Source organism: Chaetodon trifascialis, chromosome 19 (genome assembly GCF_039877785.1).
Source record: "Chaetodon trifascialis isolate fChaTrf1 chromosome 19, fChaTrf1.hap1, whole genome shotgun sequence".
Classification (NCBI taxonomy): Eukaryota; Metazoa; Chordata; class Actinopteri; order Chaetodontiformes; family Chaetodontidae; genus Chaetodon; species Chaetodon trifascialis.
The window spans coordinates 19,618,140-19,636,380 of NC_092074.1; the positions used below are offsets into that span (position 1 = coordinate 19,618,140).

General features: G+C 46.6%; 1 protein-coding gene across 1 annotated transcript in view; it reads right to left on the bottom strand.

Annotated features, from left to right (window-relative positions):
• Positions 1-18,241, bottom strand: part of syne2a (spectrin repeat containing, nuclear envelope 2a) — a 74,480-nt gene that overhangs the window by 3,796 nt on the left and 52,443 nt on the right. Inside the window, 19 exon segments of the mRNA XM_070988094.1 lie at positions 488-556; positions 850-1,135; positions 1,443-1,634; positions 1,962-2,099; positions 2,786-2,968; positions 3,200-3,350; positions 3,641-3,831; positions 4,239-4,401; positions 7,406-7,572; positions 8,246-8,404; positions 10,454-10,609; positions 11,229-11,351; positions 12,443-12,640; positions 12,738-12,969; positions 14,280-14,374; positions 15,399-15,546; positions 15,809-15,960; positions 16,673-16,786; positions 16,943-17,125. Coding sequence (XP_070844195.1) covers positions 488-556; positions 850-1,135; positions 1,443-1,634; positions 1,962-2,099; positions 2,786-2,968; positions 3,200-3,350; positions 3,641-3,831; positions 4,239-4,401; positions 7,406-7,572; positions 8,246-8,404; positions 10,454-10,609; positions 11,229-11,351; positions 12,443-12,640; positions 12,738-12,969; positions 14,280-14,374; positions 15,399-15,546; positions 15,809-15,960; positions 16,673-16,786; positions 16,943-17,125 — 3,100 coding nt within the window.

Below are 18,241 nucleotides of genomic sequence, written 5' to 3' on the forward strand. Positions count from 1 at the left end.
GTTCACACCAGTCCTCAAACCATTAAACAGATGACTTCTAAAGATGCTGTGACACTTTGCTGCAGAGGATCACAAGGAAAGTGACGTGATGTCGGACAGACTGAAGCAGAGAGCGCTGAGCGAAAAACGAGGAAGATAAAAGACGGGATGTTGGAGGAGGGTCAAAGGTCACAAAATTAACAGACTGAAGAGGTGCAAATGGAAGTTCAGTGTGTATGTGGAAAATAAATGAAAGCTGCCTCCTCAGATCCCAAACTAATGAAATAAATTAAAAAAAAAAAAAAAAGTCTGATGAGCGCTTTAACGACCCCATAAGTCAGTTAGTGGATTTTGCAAAACGTAAAAATGTCCAAAGGATTTTCCAAAGCAGACATCCAGGAAGTCTCAACACGACAAGGAGTGAGATGCAAGTGAGGCATGAGCAGCTGGACCCCCCCACAAAGAGCTGAGAGCGGATTTATGAAGGTGAAGACGCTCTGCTGCCTACCGGGCGAGGAGGCTCGAAGGGCCTGCGGGGCTTCGACAAATTCCTCCCGGCTCTCCGTCCACTCCACCTCTGGGAGGAGAGAGGGGTCAGACTGGAGGTGAGTGCACGTCTGCGTCACGTCTATGAGGTCGCATTCACGAGACATTTAGAGCTTTTATTTCCCTTCTCCACCGCAGGAACTTTTTTAGAGGCTCAGAGGTTTGACTTTCGTCTCCACTGAAGAGACTTTGGTTTAAATTTCAGGCCGAGCGTCGAGTCGGAGTCTCGTCTCGGCTTTGTGACGTCTTTACATTTCAAACCCTTATGACGATTTAAAGAAAAAAAAGTGAAACCTTGCTGCATGTTTGACGCTGTGAATCTACCTGAGAGTGCACTGAAGTAAGTTCTCTCCTCATCTTCCTCCTCCTCCTCCTCCTCCTCCTCGTCATCCTCATGGGACGATGACCCTCCCACGTCTCCGGTGTGGTCCCACTCCAGCGGCAGCGAGTCCACGCTCACCGGGGTCTCCCGGCCCGAACGCTCCAGCGGAGAGGCCAGCAGGTGGGTGGGGGTGGCCGGGAGGCTTCGCCCCAGCCACGGCCGGCCAATCAGCTCCAAGCTGGACTCCAGGGAAAAGGTGGTGCCAGACAGCTCCGGTTCCTCTTTGATCTAAACGTGCAGCAAGATATCGTCATCTCTCTGTGATACACACCCCGCAGCCTCAAAACAAGTGGATTCAAGCTGTGTGAAGTTAAAATCATGAGTAGGATTGAATTTAGGCTAAAAGGTAAATCTCAGAATCTTACAAAACTCGCCTGCAACTCTATAGACCTGCAAAGCGAGCTTAAAGTAAAAAGTTGAATCTCAAATGTGCTGTAAAACCCAGTGAAAGAATAGGAGAAGGGAGATCTGCTCGGGTTGAAACCGCATGCATCGCGTTATGAATGGAGGAGCGGCTGTGTGCGCTCCTGCTCACCGGGGGCTGGCTCAGGCGCTGGTGGAAGCGGACCAGCCTGCTGAACACCTCCTGGCAGTAGGTGTGCAGCTCCTCCAGCTCGTCCTCGATCAGCGCTGCGTCCTGCGGCGAGCTCCTCTGGATCAGACCCTCTCCGAACACGATCAGCCCGTCGATGCGCTCCGTGTTCAGGGTGATCTCCTTCTGGAAGCTCTGCAGGAGGCAGAAAGAAGCATGGCTGTTGAAAAGCGGAAGGGAGTGAACACGACTGCTAGTGGCGTCTCCAAAAGGGCTCCGGTTACCCACAGTGAAGGCAGGAAAGGAAAAATATCAGTTTCTTACGGTGATTGATCATAAATATTTTTAACTTTTCTGTCATTCTATCGTTCATCACTCTGCAGGTTCATCATCCTGTATTTTAACTCTCAGCTCTCATTCATCGTTTTTACGTCAGCTCTTCTGTTTCTCAGCTCTGTCCTACACCTCAGCCGTCTCTCCAGCTGAAATAAAGGTTGTCAGAAGACGTTAGCATGTCCTCACGTTGAGCTGTTGTATCTTGTGGTGGACGTCGCTCTCTGAGAAGTGCTCGACGTTGGTGAGCTGCAGGTCCAGCTCGGTCAGCCACACCAGCATGCTCTCCCTGGTGCCTTCAAACTCCTCCCTCTGGCTGGTGAAATGCTGAGAGAAAGGCGAAAGGAAGACGTGTATTTCTTAGTATGACTGGCATTTTATGACTTCATTACGCAGCAAACAGTAGAGTGATGACAGGAAATGAGCAGAGGAGGAGAGAAGTACAGGCTGTTTTTTAAAATAAAATGTTTTACTGTAACAGCAAAAGCTCTCAGTTCATGCTTGGTCGAGATAAATAAGACACACAGGCAGAGAGAGACAGAGTGAGTCAGAATCAATCAGGACTGGAAGATTAGGTCCAGCTGCTTGATTCTTAAAAGACAGATCAGTTTGTCGAGGAAGACATTTCTTGTTGTGCAATCCTGCAGTCAATTATTTGGAGCTCGACACTCATCTCCTTGGACGGAGCTCAAGGTTCTTGTGAAGCCTGATGGTTTAAATGAACCATTTAAGAAAATATAAAGGTAAGAGGAGAAGTAAGACGGGTGGTAAGAGGAAGGTCAGAGCTCATGTAAATGTAATTCTCATAAGAGTTCGGCTCTGCTTTAGTCCACTTTTCTCTGTTCTGAGTAACGTTAGAACAGAACAGCATCAGAACAGTTTCAGATGAACACGTCGCCTCTTGAGTTGTCGGTCTCGTCACTTTATGCTTCACGTTTAAAGATGGATGATCCACTCTCAGCTGATCCCCTCATTCGTCTGATCGGTTGTGAACGGCGGCGCTGTGTCGGTACCTTGAGTCTGCGCAGGATGGCGGCCACTCTGCGGTGCAGGGCGTCCCAGCGCCGGTTGCCCTCGTGGACCATGGCTTTGAGCTGGCTGGCTCGGTCAGTGCGGTTCTCCCTGGCCAGGCGGCGGTACTGGTTATTGACCAGTTCCAGCTGGGTCAGCCGCTCGTGAACCTGCCTTTGGAAACCCTGAAAGGAGCAGAGGAGGCGGGATGAATCAGAGATGGATTGGCACAGTGAATGGTCAGCAGATTGATACTTTATTGATAACGACTGCTGTTCTCAGTTTCTGTCGTGACATCAAATAAACTAATATATTTACTTACACATGCATCTTAATTTGCTCATTTAACAGAAGAGTAGAACCATAAATACAGAACAGAGACACCAGAAAGGAAATAAAAAAAACAGAAAAAAGACCTCAAACTTCTTGAGCTCCTCCTTGGCGACCGTATAAAGGACGTCCGCGGAGTTGGGGCTGGCGGCGGTGCGCTCGGCCATCTTGAGCCAATCCTCGAACCGCGAGTAGTCGTCGAGGAACTTGCACCAGAGTCTCCACGTCTCCTCGATCCTGCAACGAGGCATCGCAGTGGAGTTACAGTCCGCTGTGAGGTTAGTCCACGAAGGCTGATGATGAAGGCTTTTCTGACCAACATGTACGCGCTGCCTGGATCTGAACACTATGAAGGTCTTCATCAAAAAGTCTCATTTAAATTTAAGTGACTGATATCACCTGTTACAAACCTCAGCAGTAATAGTAACAAAGAAGCTCAGCTCTCCTGCTGCGTAACATCATCAAAGCGTGTTTGCACTGATCTGCCTGGTTTACATAAGGAGGAAAGGTGTGAGGACAGGTCCTACCTGAGCCTCCTGTCCAGAGCCATGGCACAGATGGTCCTCCAGCGCTGGTCCAGGCTGCGGCTGGTCTCCTGCAGGGAGTCGCTCTCGGCCTCGGTGCCGCCGCCGGCGTCCTCGTCCCGCAGCAAAACGTCACACAGGCTGAGCACCGACGCCACGCCCTCAGTGTGCTGCTCAATGTCCCTCTGCAGCACCTGGACGGACACGAAGACAGACATGGCATCAGTCCATAGCAGTGACACCATGTGTTCAACATCAGTCCACAGACGGAGGACAGACGCTCACTGCAGGAGACCACCACTCCCAAAATGACACAAAGGACAGATATGAATTATTAACCATGAAGAGACAAAGAGTGGGAGTGACGGTGAAAATTAAAATCTAACAACACAACGATACCGTGAAGACAAAGAGACAGAACGGCGAGAAAAAGGGAAACAAGTCTGAAATCAAACTAAATTTCAAAAAGAACCAAAAGGCCATGACCGCAGAATCCCAGGTGTGACCTGACAGGTGTGTGTGTGTGTGTGTGTGTGTGTGTGTGTGTGTGTGTGTGTGTGTGTGTGTGTGTGTGTGTGTGTGTGTGTGTGTGTGTGTGTACCTGCTGCTCGGCGAGCCTCCTCTGGATCTCCTGGTGGTGACAGACGCTGTAGGTGATGGGTCTGGACAGCTCGGCCTCCATGCGAGAGAGCCACGAGCGAAGGTTGCTCATGTTCTTATCGAGCTGCTGCACCGTCACCAGAGTCTCCTTCAGCTTCTTCACCCTGAACACACACACATGCACACACACACGCAGGTTAGGCTTATGTATTGTACATGTTTTCATATTCACACACTCGAAACAACAACAAACAAAAGAGAAAGACAAGATACAGAAGACAAAAAGGAAAGAGCAGAAAGACAGAGGAAAAAGAAAGAAAGACAGAAAGAGTATAAACAAAAGAAAGAGAGAAGAAGGAAAGACTGAAAAATGCAAAGGAAGAAAGAAAAAGAAAGAAATAAAGCCAAAAAGACATAACGAGAGACAGAAAGACGGACAAAGTAAGTTTGTCTTCTCACTGACATTCTCAGGTATCTTAGATTAGAACTTCCAGTCACCATGACAACTGACCCCCTCGTTAGTGCGCGCACACACACACACGCACACTGCACCCCACTGGCTGGTGCCATGGAAACGCCGGGGACAATACGAGCTCTCCTCGGGGCGTAAAAGCCTGAAGTGTGCCCATTCTGGAGTCTGAGTTAATTTCCCCATCTGAGCCCGTCGGGCTGAGAGGGAGCCGCTCTCCACCCAAATAATAAGCTCCAAACACAGCTGCGGGTGGAAGTGGCAGCATGAAGAGCCATGAAAGGGTCCCATCAGATGTCCCACACTGGGACGACTGAGTGTGTGAAAGCCCCTTTAGATCTGGTCTCATGAAGACCGCCTCGAGCTGCAGACCTTCAGTCTGTCATTTTGGATGCTTCAAGCTTAGTTTAGACTCAAGAGTTGAACTGTGATTACGTTTTTTTCTATATTTGAGAGCTTTAGCTTCTTCTGTTTAAAGGAGCTAATGTACTCAAGCTAAATGCTAACATCAGCATACACAAGCAGTAACGTCTGGGCCTATGCAGAAGTGGCAAAAACTACAGTTCCTCAAATGGCCACTTGAGGCTGGTTCCAAAAGCGAGTCACTCCCCATAGACCCCCATATTTAAATGCCCAAGTTCACAGCAGAAATAAATCAATTTACAGCTTTAGTCTCTGTACCTAATTTCCCAGATTTTTTACTTTCTATATTAAAAAAAAAAAAAAAAAAGGCTGGCTTCATTCGGGCTGCCTCAGCTCCACCCACGCTCCACCTCTTTGCCCATTTTAGTGCTAGCCAGGAGTTCGGAGGAGTCAGGCGCTGCCAAGATGGTGACGGCTGGAGCCGCTGTCACTGAGCTTCACAAGGGCTCCTCAGAAACCTGAGGGTGACGTCAGGAAGACGACGTCCACGTCTTATACAGACTGCGAGTGTATACAGTGTTCATGCTTCAAGTTTATGGCCGTGTAATGAAGACATAATAGAGTCAGCGTAAATTCTGTCCAGAAAAGACCCCCCTCCCCTCCCTCTGCAGATGCAACCATCCTGGTCAACTACATTCTCTTTCACTCCCTCTCTACCTCTGACAGCCTAACAAAGACCAGCAGCTTCATGCGGAGGCCCAACAAAGACACAAAGCCCAGGCGGGGGTCCCTGATGAGGAGAGGGACAAGAGCAGAATGGACGGAGAAGACGGAGCAGAAAGGAGCTGAAGGATAAGAGAGGATATATGGCCGGAGGATGAATTTAACAAAGTGCAGCCGACCACAGGAGGGCTCAGAGCTACTCAGAGGCTAAACTGCAATGACATTTACTCCAGTCACTGCGATCACGCAGCTCTGCACTGTACGTGTGCTTTTTCAGGTTGTTTAGATCCATCATTTTAATTTTTATGTGATTTGACTTTTGGTAATCAGGCTACATCCGTTTCTTCTACTCAATTGTTGCATCGCATCAAGTTAGCTGTTGTTAGCCAGTGAGCTAAGCATAAATGTGCTTTGTGTGGAAGCACCCCGACTCTACTAATAAAAGCATAGTTAAGTGCAACACACACGGGGATACCACGCTTTCAGATATACGTCTCTGCTAACTTTAGCTCATTGTTTAGGAATTAAAAGTCACATATTTGCTGCATTGCTGTTAGCTACATGCTATCGCTATCAGCTGGCAGAGATTTCAGTTTTGATCCTGCTGCACGCTCTCACGTTAAACAAGTTAGCAACTAGCTCCTGAAGAAAGGAGCATCTAGCAGCTAAAGAAGCTCAGATTATTCTCAGGAGTTGGTGGAGCCTAAAACTGAGCTAAAAGCAGTGTTAAATTTTTCTTTAGTTAGCCAAAATCATGACTCCAACAGGATGATAATGTTCCTCCGTCTCTGCTGGGTGTGTAACAAGTTAGCCAGAGCTGTGTGTGTGTGTGTGTGTGTGTGTGTGTTTTGGGGTTTGTGTGCCCCCTTGTGGCAAAAAATCAATGAATGCAGCTTTAATTATTGTAACTGCGCTACACCCATTACATCAATCTTAATTATTTATGTCATGTAATTGCGTTGTGTGTTGAAATAAATGACACTTTTAGCTGGAATAACTCCACACGTTACTTTGGGCTGTTGCTGAATTATTGTTTAATTATTGTCAGTCCAGTAGTTCCTGTTGAATTATCACTATACTTTTATTAATTATTACTCCATCAAGAATTGAGAATCATGGATGAATGCATGCCGACAGACCCCAGCCCCTCCCATATCAACCCACCCTCCCTGATGTCGTCCCACTCTAGAACAGGGGAGTCAGCGTGGACATGGGGACATATGGTGCTGTCTGAGACTTAAGCACAGCTTTTTTTGGGTTGGGTTTGCAGGTTTAGGAGTCTAGCTCCAGGACTCTCCATCTGTCTGGGGGGGGGGGGGGGGGGGGGGGTGTGTCAACGCAGGGGCTTAACCTACAGGCTGTACATTAGAAGCCATGCTTCCTGACAGCTGCAGAGCACGACTGACAACAGCAGGTGGATGGATTCACACTGGAGCTATTGTTTAATTACAGGTTCCCAGTTAAAGCCGTCCACCAGCTAATGATGCTCTTTAATGCAGAGTGGCTTCGCTGTGAAAGGTGCTTGTTTGGAACACATACACTGGGTGGTCTAGGAAACACACATACATGTAAGGCTGCCTAGATGAAACCTTAACGGCTGTGGCCGCTCTCACCTGGCTTCGATGTGGTGGAAGAGGTTGTGCCAGCGCTGGTTGATCTCCAGCAGCGAGCCGTGGACCTGCGTCTGCTTGGCCTCGTCGCTGGCCAACAGCAGCTGCTCGCCCAGCTGCTTCAGGTGGCTCTTGTTCTCACTGAACAAGTTGATTTCCTCCATGCAGTCCTGTGGAAAGACGCGATAAGGTCATGCTGCTTCATGTCCTGAAGGGTAAGCAGAAAAACCTCAGAAAATGCATCTGTCAGATGTTGTTTATGTTGGCCAATCTGATCAGTTTAGAGCAAATCGCATCAAAAGGTAAGTTCTGATGTGACTGTGTCTATTACAGATTTACACCAAAATGTGGATTTGGGTTCATCTTAAAATACAGCAGGATGCTTCAAACTGTCAGTGTTAGCGAACCAAATCCCTAAACGGGACCATCGTGTGCCTCTAATTTTCTCATCTCATCTAACAGCCCAAAACAACGATCCTGCAGTGTCCAAACCGATCATTATCTCTGTGACCGGACGAGTGCGCTTCATCATGAGACGGGAAGGTACAAAAGGCTCTCAGTCCCAGAAAGGACGACTGTTGTTCATGAACAAAGAGCGAGCAGCCACTCCATTCCAGGCCGCCATCTGTCATAAACAGCATAAGGCACGATGCTCATGTATGGAGATGAACCCACAGAGGTGGTGTCCATGCTCTGAACCAGGGCCTGTATGAAGAATAGTGTGCAAGTGGTGCCCTGTATAAATGTTTTATAATGTCAGTTCAAATCCAGAGGTCTCATTTAAAGTTCAGGGACTCCTTGAACTGAATGTTTGTCATTAGTCTTCATCTTCAGATCTTGTACCTTCTTCAGTTTCTCCACCATTTCCTCGATGCTCAGCTCTCCGCTGTGGCACACCTTGTTCTCCATCTGAGTCAGCCAATCGCAGAACTCTTTGTTCTTGTCGTTGAAGATGGTCCAGGCGTTGAGGCGGTCTGCGATTTCCTGCCTGCGCAAGGACACCTGGGAAGAGCGATAAAAGTGGCGTCAGGCACACTTTATGGCAGCCGGATGAACGTCAAAGCTAACATCAGTGCTCAGATTAGCACCGCTTTATGGTTCCACGCTGAGCAGTCAGGTGTATTTGGATGGTAAAAACCGCCCGGTGCAGTTTCAAGAGCCATTAAAACACTTCATTTGAAAGAAATAAAACCCGTCGCTGTGCTGGGAGGACGCCTGAGGCGCAGTCAGGACTGACAGTATCTGTTTAATGCTAACACCAGCAAGCTTTGATGCCACTTTCCTGCTAGTTCAGGGTGTCTGTGGGACAAACCGGTGACTATGATGCTTCAACCACACCGAGTACGAAACACGATTCATTTAACGGCGTCTCATTGAGAAAAGCAGACACTTTGTTTGGAAAAACAGACAGCATTAATAAAAGGTTTGAACTTCAAAGCAGCACGCTGGCCTCTGGGACATAGATTTCAACAGATTACATAAAACAACAGTGAAACGAACTTAAAATTGTTTTCTTTTACTGCATTGATGCAGTAATCTCTGTCAGAGTCAACAATCAACTGAATTGAGTGAATTCCCCCCAAGAGACTAAAATTAACAAAGTCCATTTTCCTAATGACAGCTTAATGCCGTGAAAACAGCCCATTACACAGCCGAGGAGGGGGCTGATGATCTTTTTGAGGTTAGAGGGCTTAGTGAGCCCACGGGGCACGTTTGAACCAGCTATATTTTACAGCTCTGTGGCATTTATTTGATTTAAATGAGCCCTGCTTTGCTGTTTATGTACTAACACTGCTGGGACTTCTGGACTCTGGAGAATTTAGGGTGCTTTGTGAGCCGCTGTCACCCCGCGAGGACTTTGTGCTCCCCCTGGAACAATAGAGCCTGTCCTCTGAACCCTGAATCCCTTCAGCCCAGCCAGGCCAGCCATCTGCTCACTGGGCCCATTCCAGCGGCTTCCCCCACCTACAACCTGTTAGCTATGCAGAGGAAACTGTTGTGGCTCAGATCCATGCCCCCCAGGCATGCCAGGAGTTAATAAGGATGAAAAATCTTGTGTGCTGAAATTAGCCTGTGCTTTCTCAAATAATCTAAATAAATAAAGTTTCAGTAATTAGCAAAAATTCTAATAAAAGTTTTAACTTTACCAAAGCTGAAGTGTACACTGTGATGTGAAACCAATAAAAAACAACAATCTAAAGAGGGTCTAAACACTGACAGCTACGTCTTGTTAGCTGTTAGCGCGGGTGCACAGATAACAAAAGAGGCCGCAGCATACAGAAGACCAAACATCAACACAAACTGGCAGCTGTTGATGCATCTGTGCGTCCCAGCAGCTCCTGCCAAGACAGGAGCAGGTGGACGCAGCCGGCCTAACTGGACACCCAATTAGCACAACTGCAATTATGCCGTAACCCTAATAACTGACAAAAACGCCTCGAGCACCGTTGGTCTGACGAACAAGAGCGCGTTTGTGTTTAAGCCAAAAGACTTAACTATAGGAATGTGAGCTACGTTTAATGCAGTTACTGGAGAGAATGAACGGCCTGTTCTGTTTGAGGGTTTCATGTGATTGTTCAGATCGCACAGAGAGTCCAAGTCAGGAGCTAATTCTAGCCTGGAAAGCTGTCAAGTGACTATTTCCAAACATTTGAATGAACCGCAGAAGGCTTCACTTTCCTTTGTGCTGATGCAAGCAGAAAAAAAAGAGACTCGGAAAGACTTGGAGGCAACCAAATCCAGACCGGTCCCACACAGCGAGCACCCAGCCCGAGCAACAAGCCTGAGAAATGTTAAGAAAACAAACTGAGCTGTGGGGAGGAAAGCTGCGAAAGCACTGGGCAGAAGAGACGAGGTTGTGATTTTCCCTCCATGAACCTGCACATGGTGGCTCTTTTCTCTAACAAGTGAGTGTGTGTGTGCAGCCCCAGTGGTGCAGAAGCTTTGTGCTGCTGGTCACCGCCAAGACACCACTGGTAGCAGCTCCCTCTCTCCTCCTCTCAGTGCTTCCTCTCCACCTGCACCACCTCCAGCCTCTCCACCTGCTCTCACCTTCATGCACAGCTCTTCCCATTGGCCGTGGAGCTGCTCCAGCTGCTGCTCCAGCAGAGCCGAGTCACCAGCGGCGACATACTGGGATAAGTCCGTCTTCATGGTGGCCAGTTCCTTCAGTCCGCCGGCCAAACGCTGCAGAGAGAGCTCCGTCTCCTGCATAACACACACACGCACACACACTTCAGCAGCCGGTCAGACAGCCATGTACAGGCTGCATGCTCACGCTTCTCTCCCTCTTCCTCGCTCTGACTGTCCAGATTAAAGAGCTGTGGACGGGACGGGGGAGGGTAGAAGGGGGTAGAAAGGGGGAGGGGAGTGAAAGCATGGGGGTATTAAATAAGGGAAAGGGGGGGAAACTGAGAGGCGCTCTGGTGGGGTGGGGGGTAGCCACTGATGGAGTTGAGGGGGGAGAGGAACTTTTTACACCAGCTGACTTTCCAGCAGATTCATGCTGCTGATTTATTGGGACTTTACTGGGATAACTGGGATTTACTGGGACACATTATATAACGCTAACTAATTCTAAGTGTGAGGACAATAACAAAACTATTATTTAAAATTTTTCCTTTGCAAGTTCCATCCAAAACCATGAAAGTCTGTTATTATATCAGGTTATGCAATCAGCACATCTGCCTGCTTTTCTGAAAAATCAAGCACTGATGCAGACAAACTCATCTGGGCTCAGGTGGTGATTTCTGGCCTTTTTCAGAAAATGCATCCTAAATAAATGCTGCTCTGTTTAAACACACAGACGACCTGTTTTCGTAACTACCTGAACGCGTTTCTCGTCCTCAGAGTCCGGCGGTCTTTCAGGCAGCGGCTGTTTCAGCTTTGCTTCCAGCTCATCCAGGTGAGACGCGATGCTGGCTACCCCGTCCTGACACTGAGACCACTTCTGAATAGACGGCAGGACACAGAAGAGGGAGTCAGATTAGCAAATATCTGCAATGTGTAACCAAAAAGGCCCGAGCGGCTATGGAAATCTAAGATTTATTGTTGAAAATCCCAGTTAAAGTAGAAACAACGTCTCATCGTCATCATCTCATGAGGACCGGCTTGGTCTCCTGCTGTCAGTCCTGCTGTGTGCATTCATGTAACTCTGTGTGATCTCTGACATGTTGCTCTGAGGGATTTCCAAAACATCCAAATGCGGTAATTACCTGAGCTCCTGGAGCTGGACAGCGCAGTGACCACAGACACCACCAGCTAATATACCAGCAAGGTCATTTAAAGCATTAACCAGTATCAACATTTCTGCCTGACAGCCAGGGAAAACACAGAAAAACAGAGGCATGCCTTGCTCCTACGCGTTATATGTGTGTGTGTTTTACTTTATTCTGACAGTATTTCATTAGATTGTGGACATGTCAGTGTCACTGCAGTATGACAGTGACGGTATGAAAGGGACAGTCAGCGCTAACCAGCTGTCTCTGGACGTGGATCATAGATGGATTTGAGCTTCTCTTTGATCCCTCTGCTGGAGGTCTGTGCCAGGGCAACACACCAGCTCCTGTGTGTGTGTGTGTGTGTGTGTGTGTGTGTGTGTGTGTGTGTGTGTGTGTGTGTCAGGCAGGATCAGATCCTGGATATGGGTCATGCAGAGCTGACACCTCCTACTCCCTCGTTAATACTGTAACACATGCTCTTTGTCTGGATTTGTCAGTCCAAAGCTGCACTCCTCGATTCGCTGAAACCGCAAGTTAAAATCTGCAGGTTTCTGCTTCCTGTTGAGGACAACTAGCTGGTTTTCAAGCACATCTGCAGCAGAGGAGTCTTAATGTTCCTGCACGGTATTAACAAAACAGTTTCTGAATATGAATTCACAGACATTTTAGTGAATGAGTGATTTTCTATCCTGTTGCTCTTTGATTGGGTTAAACAAGATATATGGTATGACTATAGGGGTTTACTGGAAGATATTAAAATATATGATGTACGATTTAACATAAACAATGAAAACAATGCATAGGAGTGTTTGTGTTTTACCTGAGCAGTAGTGCTGAGCAGCTCTCTTCTCCTCTCCAGCAGTGAGCTGGTTTGTTCCCAGGCCTCCTGCACAGCCTGCAGCTCTGACTGCAGTCGGCTCTGACAGTCCGACCCCGTCGTGGTCGAACATAAATGTCTGCCAGCCTGCAGCGTCTGCGCGTACACGGCGGAGTGCAGCCCCAGAGTGTCTTCGACACACTTGGAAAGATGTGCAGAGACATGGTGCCTGTTTTTCAGCATTTTACATGCAATTTTACTGCTTCAATAAGAAGCTGATACATGCACACATACTAACCTGGTAATCATCTGCACAGCTCCGCGGCTGAAGCAGAGCGCATACAGCAGGTCCAGCAGGGGGCAGCAAGGGGTCAACATCCCTCAACAGCTTCTGCAGAAGTTTCAAGCCTCGGCGGTAGACTCTCCACTGGCCCAGCTGCTCTTTCATCGAGGACCTGCGCTGGCTGACCAGAGCCACAGAGCGGAACCAGCCCTCCCTCACACAGCTCACCTGTGCCACCAGTTCAGACCTGTGCAGGAACAAACACAGGAGGTCCAGCTTTGATGTGCTTGGAGAAAAATATCTGCTGGCACACGCGCTGACATCCATCCAAAGACATGTGATGAATTCAATATGAAACGGAGGGCGAGTGGAAACACTGTGTGATCTCTATGGAGATGTTAGATTTAGTGAAGTGGAATTCAGAGTAAAACGTTCTCCCTGTAAGAAAAACCAGCACATAAAACGGTCGAGGTAATAAAACAGGAGAATTACAAATGGGTCTGTCGTTCTTCATTCACAGGCAAATGCTGAATAAACACAGAATCAGCAGGATTTTACGAGCGTCTTAAAGCCTTAAGCATTGATGTTTTTAAAGGAACTAAAGGAAACTTGAAGAGCTTTCCAAAGGCTGCAAAAGACGATTTAGGACGTATCGGGGAAAGAGACGTCTACTGTCACTGTGCCAGGGCAGGAAACACCTGCACGCGCTGCATTTTGTTGTGTGTCAACTGATATGTGTGATTCCAACAAGCCGAGAGAGGAATGCAACCGGAAAACCTCAAATCTAATTACTTTATCAGGTGACAGGGTCTGCGAAGAATACAAGACCACAGATCCACACGGCTGAACTCTACTGCCAGTTTCTCTGCAGCATGGCATCCACACAGAGCTGAGCTACAGTACGTTTACTCAAGTTCTGTACCGAAGTACAAATTCAAAGTACTTTTTAGAGATAGGTGGTTCTCACAGGACAGTGATCATTTCTAATCATAATGAGTGCTTTTACTTTTCTGATACTTTAGGTAAATTTTGCAGATAAACGTGCATACTTTCACCTGAGTGAGGTTTTAAATGTAAGACTTTCACTTGTAGTGGAGTGTTTTAACAGTGTGGCATCAGTACGTTTACTTCAGTAAAGGAGCTGACTACTTTCTGCACCACCAGCCCTCCTTAAAACCATCTTTGTCAGTCTTCGCTCCCCTTTTTCTAATGAAAATACGGCTTCTTGGTGTTATTATTTCACCCTCCAATCATTAACTATTTAAGAATTATTGGTGCTGTTTTGGTGCTGATATGGTGAAGAAACACCTGCTGCTCCAGAGGATCAGACTGAGCAATCAAACCGAGGAGTACGATGAACTGAGCGTGCTCCTGAAACTGAGGAATGCAATGATCCTCGGTGGATTTATGAACTTTATTCTGCCCTGAAAGGAGACGTAGATGAAAACTGGGGCTTAAAGGAGGAAGTGGTACAAGCCTAAACGCTCATCAGGCTCGTTTCATGTCTAAAGGATTTCTCTAAAGTATTAAACTCCCATTTACTTCTCCATCACTTACCTCCTCTCTCCTGTTTCTTTTTCCATGGACTCGACTGCATGACGGAGAAGATCCTGCAGCAGCTGGTGTCCAACCATCATTTCAGCCTCGAGCTGCTGTGGTAGCGACAGAAAACACCAGGAGAGAGATTCACGGATCAAATCTCTCATTTGGTTCATTGCTCCGCAGTGACAGCAGACAAAACAACATTCACTGCGTCAAACAAGCTTCCTAATGTCCTGCCATGATCACAGGTTTGTCCTGATGAGCACATTCATTCAAATACCTCAAGCTGTGGTTTACTTAAACCGTTCAGCAGACTGATCTGCAGACGCAGCGGAGGGAAAAGCCTTTACTGACGAGCAATTTATCAACACAGCATTTAACACAGAACAGGTTAGGACAGTCAGAGAGTTAACTTTGCTTTTAAGAAGACAAATCATTTCCAGTCCTTTCAGTTCGAGTAATTTCAGCTTCTGTCACTCAGACTTCTAGAAGTAAGCGGTCTCCTGCTGCTATTTAAAGGGCGCATTGTTCAGGTAAGATCCTCCTACGCTTGTAGCCTAAACTGTTCACCTGGCACAGCTGGCTTTTAAAGGGAATGACTGATGACGCTCTTATTAGTTTCATTAATGTTACATCCAAAACACACATGATTAACTGAGAGACTAAATACAGCCCCTTTGTATCCTGTGCCTTACTTTGCACTGATTATTCACCATTTAATGAGCAAACGTGGAGTTTCACACACCCTGAAAGCCTTTCACAACCACCTTTCTTTACTGAATCTAACTGATCAGTTTCTCAGTGTAAACACACGCAGGCAGCACGCTAATCCAATAAAAGCATAAAATAATGATGACACTATAATCGTGCCCTCGGGCTTATTGCTGTTCGACCGCCCTTCGTGCTGCTGAGTGCCTCCCTTTGTGTGCAGCAGGCGGGAGAGCAAACAGCTTTTCGACCACTGTGAAGATGTTGTTTTTGAAAGGCGAAATGCCAACAGACGCGGACTGAGGCGGAATATGTTATCAGATAAAAACATGGTGTGTAGAAGTGAAGACCTAAAGCCGGTTCCACATTGGTCCCAGTTGCTGATTAATGTCTCTGAAAAGAAAGAGTTGTACGTTTGTGTCGCACCTGATGGACAGTCAGCATCTCTTGGAGGCTGGAACAGCTCTGAGGATTTGTGGACGCCGATTCCTCCTCAAGCTTCTTCTGGATCGACCGCAGGTTCTTACACTTCTCCTGAAAGCTGAGCGAGCGCTGATGCTCAGCCTGCAGCTCTCTGGAAATAAGCAATATGTCGCTTTATGCAAACTACAGGGACAATTGTAACTGGAAGCCTCTTTGAAAATGCACACATCTCCACTGGAGCAGAGAATTAGAAACAAACATCACAATAGATGAAATAAAACTCAGCTTAAAGGGCGATTGGTTACAGGTTTTCATGCCATTAAAGCCGTGCGCAGTGATGTTTTGGAGTTCTGCACAAGGCAAAGCACAACTGAACTGCATGAAGACACACTTTCTGAGCTGAGCTTTCTCACCTGCTACAGTCAAACAGGTGAGTCATGCTTTCAACCCACTGCATGCTGAGCGTGTGCAGTCTCTCAGTCTCGTGGCTGCTGATGGTCACACAGCCACTCATCTCCCTGACATCAACCAGTGACGCAAACAGGCCACTCAGCTCCGAAAGAACCTGCCAACACATCCAGGAAATAAAAAACATTCAGCACATTTTCAGTTCATGAGCAAAAGGTCTCAAGTTTTGGAATACAGCTCCCATAATTTGGCTTTGTTTTGGTTAATGTGAACAGGAGGTATCAGTTCCTAAGCTCTGGGTTATAATATAAGCCATGTTGTTGTTTACACTTTAGGTGCACCTGTTTGCAATATGAGCATGTATGCACAGACAGCTATCACTGGTTTGCTCTGATACTGATGAAAACATAAAAATGTGATTTTAAGTGTCTTTTTTGAATGATTTCTAAGTGGATTTATGGAGCAGCAAAAAAATCAAGAGCCTAAAACTGCAGTTCCTCGGATACCCACTTGAGGCTGGTTCCAAAAGCAAGTCACTTCCCATAGACCTCAATATGAAAATGCCTATCTTTACAGCTAAATACATATGTTCAAAGCCATTTTCCCAGTTCATAACAACTGTACAGGGGTGAATTTTTATGCAACTTTAAACTATATTAAGGCTTAAAGTTGTGTGGAATTATGGTCATGGCCGCTTTGAGTGACAGCTAGCTGCAAGGTTTCAGCAACCAGGTTTCATTCAGACGCGTCGGTTCCACCTCTTTGCTCATTTTTTGGATATATATATGACTAAAATATATGTATCATGTGCAGGACGCATAGAAGTAACGAGAGGAAATTTATGGGGACTAAGAGGGATTCTGACCAACCTTCTGAGAGTCTGCGTCAGTCACGCTGGCCTTCAGTTTATCCTGTATGTTCTGTGTCTGCTTTTCAACGGCCTCCAATCGAGAGTGAAACAGTTTCTGTTGCTCCAAATCTTCCTGCACACAAAGATAAATGTGATGTTAATCTTAACCTGGATCACATTAAAACTTCAGGAGAACTGGGCTCACTACTATCAAAACAACTGTACAGTTACAACCAACATTTCTGCTATTTCTGTAGAATTAAGGTGATATTCATCCAAATTTCCTCACCTGAAGACTTCTCCTTTTTCCTGACGTCGCCTTGCTCAGCAGCAGGACATCACGTGACAACAGTCTGGTCTCTGATTGGATTAACTTTGCAGCCAGAGGTTCTAACCGTCCAATAAGAGGCTTGGAAGCTGCAAGAACATCTCCCACACTGCTTTGCAAATCCTGAGCAGCATCCTGCAACTGCTGATAGTGAGTGTGAGAAAAACCGGGAATGAGAAGGAAGAATAAAGCAAAGAGCCCTTAAACGATGCACAGATGACTGTTAACATGAATCTGGATATCACAAAAAAATCGAGCAATTGTTGAAACAGTTCATTGATATTAGCACCCCTCTTTGCTGGCACGGGGGTGTTTGCTCCTGCACCTTGTCTCATAGTCTGGGCGCCAGAAAGTGGACACAGCATACACCATCGCCATGTTTTACAGTGGTATAAATCTGATGGAGAACTTGGTTTAGCTCCATTTTGGTGATGGGACCACTGTTTAGCCCATCCAGTAAATCAAAATTCACAAGACAATCTGACATTTGCTACAAGAATGTCACCCTCCAAAAGATAATATCCAAACTGTACTCAGCTCTCCAAAATCTTGGAGGTGATCATACTTTGGATATTAAGGGCAGATGGGAAGCAGAGGGAGGCTTCATAGTTTCACAAGAGGAACGGGACAGGACTTGCAGACAGCAGTGGTCAGTGATAAGCTCCCCCTCCTGGAGGGAATTCAGCTGGAAAAACGCGACTCCATTATTTCGCTCTCCTGCACAAAGTATTCAAATCAGACTGCATGTTGGAGGTCCTTTCATATTTTTTGGAGCTGTCCCTCTGTGACTCCATGCTGGAGAGAAATTCTTGGGGTCCTGGAGGCTGTCTTTGAGAGGAAAATGTTTCTAAACTTCAACGTCATGTACCTGTGCGATCTGGATGGACTTGAATACACAAAGCGGGACAAATACCTTTTGAGTGTGTTGTTAGCGGGGTGTAAAAAGGCTCTGATCAGTAAATGGTCAAAGAAAGACAAACCGACAATAAATGAGTGGATCGATATAATTTATGATAGATACTTTATGGAGAGAATTACATTCAAACTAAGAAACCAAACTGGTATTTTTGAAGAGAACTGTTCAGTGGCCCAGTTATGTGTCAACTGTAAGACCTGATTTCTTATAGATCGCAAAGATACGGTCAAACCCTTTGATAAGAAATGTTTTTTCCCTATTTTCAAGAAGCATCTTTATATATTTATGTATATGCTGTTTTACTTAATGCACAAATCCTCCCCTCGTCATGTTTTGCTATTTTA